At 35.2% G+C, this 8,836-nt stretch overlaps 1 protein-coding gene across 5 annotated transcripts in view; it reads left to right on the forward strand.

The window, feature by feature from the left end:
* Nucleotides 1-3,747: 3,747 nt before the first annotated feature.
* The window catches only part of LOC107045752, a gene marked incomplete at its 3' end in the record, with an annotated part of 18,875 nt that continues 13,786 nt past the window's right edge, over nt 3,748-8,836 (forward strand). For 4 of the 5 annotated variants that reach the window (XM_015268107.1, XM_015268109.1, XM_015268108.1 and 1 more), the window contains 2 exon segments: nt 3,748-3,833; nt 5,468-6,156. In XM_015268107.1, coding sequence (XP_015123593.1) covers nt 5,736-6,156 — 421 coding nt within the window. 5 annotated transcript variants of the gene reach the window in all.

The raw sequence follows: 8,836 nt of genomic DNA on the forward strand, positions 1-8,836 counted from the left end.
ACAAAAATTTCGCTATCTCCCTTAGATTCGGAAATATTCCTCGAAAACTCAACTGGGAGATGAGTCGAGTTAAACGGGTTTACTACTTCGCTTCTGAATTATTCTGTTGAAAAATTTTCTGGAAAAATCCTGGGGGAAAAATTTTCAGTAAAATGACGACCGAATGAGCTGTGAATGAAAATCAACGGCTGTTGAATTTTCCGCGGAATTTCAGAGAGAACTGGGTTTTGTTATTAAATTTATTCGTGCGTCAGTAGTGGGAGAAAGAGGAAGCGACATTATATTCAAATGAATTATTATTGAATGATTAAGGGAGGGGGATTATCGAGGGTGAGTTTGTTGGTAGGACACGTGTATGTATGTATTGTATCGTATGTAACTATCATGCCTAATGTTATTGAAAGACAAAACAATAATGTATTACGAGAAATAAAAAGGAAATAATTTACTTCAATATTAATTATGTTCGTTCCCAATATTTCGGACGAAGCTGCGATTGTGTCCGCGGGGATCAGTTGCAGACGCTGCTCGGTGTAGTGAGAGAGGATGAGGAGAGAATGAGGAACAATGCGATGTTCATATTTTAATGATCGGATGAGATCGGCGAACCGAAAGCAATCGGGATTACAGCGGATCGAAGGGGTATCCAATTGTGTTAAATCGAGGTTTACAACGCGTACGAGCATATGATACAATGCACACGTTATTTTCCACCAATTATCAAGAGCGAAAAATCAGCGATTGAATAATTAAACTAATTGCCTGTTTATTGGAGGCGAAATGGACCGAAAAATTGATAAAAAGGCTGTGGACGTTCTATTGAAAATTATGATACTTTGACGTGCGTTTTTCGATATAATTTGGTAGAAAAACGTCGGGGGATTTTGATTTTTCGTGATGAAATGCAAGAGAACAAAATTGAAAAATTAATGTCCAAGAATTCTTATAGGGAAAATCAGAATAGGATGAGGGAAAATATCAATATTAATTAATATTGATCAAGATCTATTGATTTTTTGTCTAAATACGCATAATTTTCAACAGAGTTTACAAAAAAAAATCCTAGCAGAACTTCAATAGAAGTTTTTCAATAATTTCAGCGTCATCCCTAATTACTTGATCACTAAAATGAAAAATAAATTTCCCTCTAGGTCTGCACGGAAAATCACCAACGAAAAATTTATGATGAAATAATTAAATTTTTCTACGGAAATTCTAGGGCATAAATTTCGTTAGTTTTTCCGCAGCAAAAAGTCGAGTGATAATAAAATCCAAGAAAAAGAATTAAAACTTCATGCCCAAGAATTCTTGTAGAAATAATACCCACAAAATGAGTTTCCTATTCTAAAAAGAACATACGCCGTAAGTTGTAGCGTAACGCTCATTCCTCGAATTTCATTGGTCGAACCTTCGGATCCGCCTGCACGTGTTCGACTTCAGTCGGCTTTCGGTTTTCGTGTCACGATTTGTCTTTAACAAGCGCGCGATCGTTCTTGTGGAAAAAGTGAAAACTGAAAATTTTTTTTTTCACCGGGGGCCAAAGTGTCAGATCTTGGATTTTTTCAGAGGGAAAGTCGGTCAAAGGGTCACGAGGGCCAAAATGTCAGATCTTGGACATTTCCAGGGGGAAAGTCGACTTTCGCCAAAATCGAATTTTTTAACCGGGTGAACGTTGATTCCAACTATTTAAGCGACGGACTATTCAGAACTCTCAAAATTCTTCCATCTTTCCCACAAAAAGCGAACAGAATTTTTTAATAAAATTCTAGTAAAACTCTAACAGACTTCATTCAAGGTAAGAGTAATAAAGCATTCCCGCATCATTATTTATTTTAAAAAATGTATTCATTAAGAAACATTATTAAATTATTAATAAATATTATGATTTAAAATATTATTATTCTTATTAATTTTTAATATTATTATTTAATAATAATTATTAATAAATATTAATAATTACTATTACATTATTAATTATTGTTATTAATGATGGTCATTATCTATTTAAAAAAATTAATCATTTCCCAGGATTGAATCAGCTAAAAGTCGTCAAGTTTCTTCTCCGAGAAAGAGCTATTAAATTTTTCTCCCAAAGAATTCCACAAGTGTACGCTGCCTGCGTCTCCAACGACTCCCCCAAAAGACTCTTCTATCGACCGATTAAACTAATAGCCCCGCAATCCCCGATGAATGATGTAGAAGCTCTCGCTAAAGAAAGTACAAAATTGCGGTGAATGAGAGGAAAAAAAGTGGTGATCCGTGCGGCTCCCGTCAAAGGTCCCAAGATTAATCATCCCTTCGCGGTTCAGGGGACTTTCCGCTCTCCTCCCATTACCCTTATTACCCAAGTCTTCGATAATTCATCCCCATCCCCCCACTCAACAATAAAATCCACCACTGTATTTCATAGATTCACTTGGCAGTGAATCCAAGATTCCTCCCTTTTGCCTCCTTTTGTCATGATTAACAGTTGCCGCTGTTAGCCAAAAAGTCGTTGCCATGGAGTTCACATGCACCCCCGGTACCGCCGCCTTTCGACATTGGCAACAACACACTTTGACGCATTAGTCGGATGTTAACACAGAGAGGCATTGAACACCCAAATTACTGATGATCCGGGAGCACACGCGCGCGACAAAAAAATTGTATTAGTGTTTGGCCGATTCTATTGAACAATTCCGCATTCAACCCATTTTTTTATAAAAATATTCTAATAGAAACTATTTTATCGAAGGAATCAATAAAATTTCTTCTTTCTATACAACTTTTTTTATTAGAGATTTTTTACAGGAAGTCCTCGACATGAAGTTTCCAAGTTTTTTCCGTTCTATTTTTCTTCTATTTTTATTTTAAAAATACAACAAAAAACGTTGAAAATGTGATCCTAGGAATTTTTATAAAATATTTTTCAACTGAACATTTCTAATGAAAAAACGGCAGATTTTTTCAATAGAATCGACCGCATTTTCTAGCAAAATCACTAGGTTTTCCTAGGATTTTATGGAATATTATTATTTAAAAAATAATAATATTGTATAAAATATATAAAATTGTTAAAATGTCGTTAGACACCCATGAAAAAGGAAATTCGTTCCACCATTAATTACAAAGTAGCCACAATTTCCGGAACAAAACTGCACATTATTTATTTACCGATCCCTGTCCATGAATCATACAAGTTAATGAACAAAGGTATTGGTGAGTGGAAGGTCGGGTTGGTGGGCACGTGGCCCACTGTAGGTGTGCGAGTGGGAGACGAAAGTTCAACGCGTGCGCAAGCAAATGTTACCGAAAATAAAATTGTTGAATTTATATTAGTTCCCGTTGAATTTCGTTTATTTGTTGTTCCTCGATGACAAATAGAATATTGCGTGAAGAAAATTACGAGACATTAAATTATTTATAATTTACGTTAAAATGTTGAAATGTGTGAAATGTTAAATTGTTAAATTATCAAAATATTAAAATATTAAAATGTTAAAATGTTAACATCTTAAGACTTAACAATGTCAAAGTCTCAAATCCGTAAAAACGCTCTATAATTAACACAAAACCCCTCGAGATAATGAAAATTAATTATAAAAAAATAATAATTGACCATTGAGAAGTGAAGGGTGAAGCCCAGAGAACGCTGACATGCACGAAAAATAAAGAGCATCGGTGAAATATACTTGAGGAGACAGATGGGCTGATAGCTGTTGTTTCAAGTAAGCTTGGCAGTAGAACAGAGTCAGTAGTGCGCGGAATCCCGTACTGGGAGGACCGTTCTTCGTTATTGTCACTGAGTATTCAGCACGAGTCAACACTCCGGTAGTTGATTGTTATTATCAAAGGTACAAACGACATTGAAACAAATGTACAGCAATTTTTTGACACTAGAATTGAAATGTTTCGACATTTTTGTGAAGTAGATTTTTTTTTAATTTCACCCACTTGTTCACTAGATTCACTCAACTCAGTATCCTTTTTTCTGTTGATTCTCAGTTATTTACCAGTGTATTGCCAGTGGTCATGTTGTCCCTATATATAGCGAAAGTATAATTAAATCCTCTTAGAGTATTGCCAAGTGAATGCTCGAGGCTTTTCTCCTTATGTTGAATGCAGCCCAAGTCTCATTAAAACTCGAGATAATTATTCGACTGTGAACAAAAACGGCTAATTATTTTCTCGGTTATCGGGTGATTTTAACAAAGCTTGAATTATCAATCGTGGAATATTGATTGGACCTGGTGGCAATGGGGGAATCGTTGAGCAAACACGATTAATTTCATCCGTATCAGGAGCACTTCGATCTAGTGTTATTCGAGGATAAATTGGATGCGAATTTTTCCGATGAACGAATTACCATCGAACTTCAATTTCCATGTCCACTCCATAATTATCATTAAATTTGTCGATTCTCTCATCAGGTATATTCAAATGTCCGGGGATTGTCAGCATGTTTGTGCCGAAATTATGTAATGACAATGGACAACTTTGGGAATGATTTGGGGAAAAAACATTGATGAATACGAGTGGGAGATCAAGTGTTAGTTTATTTTCGGAGCATCGGGCTTAACACTGTTGCCAGTACTTTGACTTGTTTGTACCCCTGTGAAAATTTCATCCACTTTAGAGGACAAAATTCAATATTTTTCACGGACAAGATGAAACGTCAGTCGGAGTGTCTAATCGTCTTAATGACTTTGTAATTTCATTTTCGGGAAGTTCTCGACTGTGGACACTGTATAAATAGGGCGGCAATGAATTGAGGTCAAAGATTTACAGTACAGCGTGATGTGGATAATTCAGAGTTGAATTTGCCGGGTATGCAACATGTTAGCTCTGAAAATATCTGGTCGGACGCTAATGTGAAGTACCTGTTCGAGGGAATTTCTGGAAAAATATTGGGCGCGTGAAGAAATTTCATTGAATAACATCCGGAGAAATGAGGGATTTGAATCAGATTATTTTTAATCTAGATTGGTCTATTCAATTCAACAATATGTTGTAGTTATGAAAAATAAATTTAGGGAAGCCCTGTTAATTTTTTTTATCGGATGAATGATTTTATCCGCTGGAAAAAAAACGTTATCTCGGGAAAATGAACGAATGAATCTCCGATACATTTTACTTATTCAAGGGAATATCATTTCAAAAATGAGGGAATTACGTATTTATGTTATGGCCCATCTCCATTGATGGTAAATATCCGAGAATATGAAGCGATGTTGAGGAAAATAAAAGCAATATTTTAAATAACATTCAAATGCAACAGATTTTTTCTCGTTTTTCTGTTCAATTCAACAATATTTTAATTGGGAATTAATAGGATGTTGTAGTCAGATAAAATAAATGAATAATTAATTTTAAAAAAGGTTACGCAAGGTTATCTTTCCATTGAATTTTTTCTAATTTTTAAATTCGCGATTGACTTGATTCCCTTAAAAAAATCATTATTCATCGAACAACAAAATTAATGTTCCAGGTAATGAACAATGTAGGCCTACGCTAGTTATTCACAATGACCCATAAACCAATTAAAGTGTAATTAAACTGAAAACAATCACGGTTGCTGAAGCGACAATGTCAATCAAGTGGTACGTAAGTGAATTGGCCAAAATATTGAAAACAATTTGCATGAAACACCGTTCGTTACCCAAAATTATCAACGATGAATTGCGGCCTAAGCGTGATGTTTGCACACCCCAAATATACCAAAAGGTGTTTGATAAATCCAACGATTTTGCACGGGGATGTACGTTATCTATCCGGCGGAGGAGCTTCTTAGAATCTACGAGAGTCCAATTCGTTCACTGAATTATTCGCCGATAATTCCGAAAAATCGAATCAACGGTGAAGCATCGAGTGCTTCGACAAGAGCAACATCACTCGTTAATTGTTGTTCAAGTGATAATGCAAACATTGATTTAAACTCGTTGAATAGTTGTAAAAATAGCCGGCGATCCAAGAGTGTTAAGAATTCAAGATTTTTTGTATTCGAGTCAAAACGTGGGAGGTGTAGGGAGAAGGAGAACTCAAGGAACTATCCAATTATGCAAAACAATCGGAGTAACGGGGAGGAGGGCTGCAACCCTCTCAAGGAATTGACACATGCCAACCTCAATGAATCTCTCAAGCAGCACAATGGGAACGCTCTCAAACTTGTACAAACTGGTGAGTTCTGAGGACTATTGTCATTTTACTTGTGTTATTTTCAGCTGCATGTACCACATAATCATCTAGAAATCCAGGATATTAAAATAGTTTCCAGAGTTGAGGCTTTGTGTGGGAAAATGTTTAATGAGAAAGAGAGAAAAGAATTATGGAAAATTGGATTTTTAATGGAATTTTTAATAGAATTTCAATAGAATTATTCGCGAATTGTAATCGACATTCAATAAAATTCCTGTTGAAGATTTTCAAGATTTTTGGGTGAAATTTTGTCACTGAGAATTCAATATTCCGTGAAAATTGATAATTTTAGTTCAATTATTTCATGAAAGTGGAGTGAAATCAGGAAAATTAAGTTGTCAATAAAAAATAGGGAATTCTGAGAAGAAATTGTCATTTTATTTGTGATATTTTCAGCTGGATGTGCCACATAATCACCTAGAAATCCAGGATATTAAAATAGTTTCCAGAGTTGAGGCTTTGTGTGGAAGAATGTTTAATGAGAAAGAGAGAAAAGAATTATGGAAAATTGGATTTTTAATGGAATTTTTAATAGAATTTCAATAGAATTTCAATAGAATTATTCGCGAGTTGTTATCGACATTCAATAAAATTCCTGTTGAAGATTTTCAGGATTTTTGGGTGATATTTTGTCACTGAGAATTCAATATTCTGTGAAAATTGGTAATTTTAGTTCAATTATTTCATGAAAGTGAAGTGAAATCAGGCGAATTAAGTTGTCAATAAAAAAATGGGGAATTCTGAGGAGAAATTGTCATTTTATTTGTGATATTTTCAGCTGGATGTAACAAAAATCCAGGATATTAAAATAGTTTCCAGAGTTGAGACCTTTCGTGTGAAAATTTTTAGTAGAGACAGAAAAGAATCATCGAAAATTGTATTTTCAATGGGATTTTTAATAGAATTTCAAAGCATTTCTGCGCAAGTTCTAATGAAAATTCAATAAAATAGCCGTTGAAGATTTTTGGCTAAAATATTCCGTGTGCAATTGAAATTTTAAAGAATTTCGTAACTGAGAATTCAAAAATCTCTGGAAGTATCAACAGAATACTTTCTGCAAAGAAGTATAAAAAATTATAGATAAATTTCCCTCAAGGATTTTCTACAAAAAAACTCAACCAGAATCCTCTACTCAATCAGAACTAATTTAATTCAAACTGATCTAATTTTCTATTTAACCACGTTGAACTTTCATAGATTAATTCGAGTACAAATTGAATACAACTCCAACTAAACTCCCCAAAAACGCACCCCGAAAATGCAAAAATACCCGCCAAAACCCCCCAAAAAGCCAGCCAAAATTTTAACCTGAATTTCTCCGAGAAACCGTCACCCTTATAAACAAAAGAATAAACAGAGTTGCAGGAGTGAGTAATAGCCGTGTTATTTGACACCTGCAGACACATATATAAAATATTACTTATTTAATAAAGCAAGGAGTCTGGTTGCTACGGTAACAGTGAGGTGAATAGGCAGGGTATTGATTCGCCCCACCTGAATTCAGGTCAACCCCTGACTAAACACGTTTTCTGTATGATATCCGACCCATGGAATTTGTGACTTTTTTTTTCACTCCCTCTTGTTTGTCAATACGATACTCTTTGTAGTACCATAAATATCGTGCGTAGCTTGTAAATATAGGGCGAGAGGGAATCTAGTTATGCATGTCAACTGGGGGGGAGATTTTTCCACATTGTGGGGTAAACAGGCTTCATCGGAAATGGGATGAGAGGGGGCGGAGGAGTGAGGGGAGAGAAAAAATTATGAGTTGTCGACATTATGAGTTATTGGATTGTCCTATTGATCGCCTCGTTATTTTTATTTTGCGGCTTGTTACGACGGGTGTCTTCCTGCTTCCTTAATGCGATGTGAGGACTAATGGAATTATTATCTAAGACTAAGACGAAATATGGAATTAGAATTTGGGGGTTTGAGGTGTTACGCAAGGAGAGGGACTCGTTCCAATTGTGAGGGCAGATTTGGCGTGATACGGGGAGTCATTGGGGATGGAGGATTTTTTTTATGAATGTTTCGTGACTGTGCGGAACCCTCAGGAGCACGCGGAGAACTAAAAGGGCACAGCAACCCCTGGGCAGGGCTCTCTGCTCAGGAGATAAAGCGACTCGAGTGTGGGTATTTATCGTTTTTTTAGGGGAGATGTTTCATTCTTATCTGGGGATGACCTATTCTTCTTGGTGGGAATGATCCTGTTGGACAATTAATCATCGAATTTCAAGTGAAAAATCTTGAAAGTTTCAGTGAAATTGCAATTTTTTTCAATTTTTATGGAGAATGAGATTTCTTGGGGATAAATTGCTCTCAAATTCGTAATATTAAAATTCAAATGCAGCTGTTACTTGAATTTCACAAAATGAAAAAATCTAAACCGTCAAACTTGAAATAAAAATCAATAAAATAAATGAAAATAGTAGAGTAATAAAAAAAAGCAAAATTAAATGAAAGAATTGAAAAAAAAATTAATTAAATGAAAAAATAGAAATAAAAAAGAATTAAACGAATGGAGCTTAAATAAAAGTTCAGTTGTTGAAGAAGAAATGTTAAAGTGGATTTCAACGAAAACAAAATCCACATCCAATTAATTCCCCAAGTCCATTGATAAGAATAAATCCCAGTCACGCATAACCCCCCCCCCCCCCCCCCC

This window comes from Diachasma alloeum, unplaced genomic scaffold, assembly GCF_001412515.2.
Source record: "Diachasma alloeum isolate Michigan unplaced genomic scaffold, Dall2.0 Dall_scaffold_01062, whole genome shotgun sequence".
Taxonomy (NCBI): domain Eukaryota; kingdom Metazoa; phylum Arthropoda; class Insecta; order Hymenoptera; family Braconidae; genus Diachasma; species Diachasma alloeum.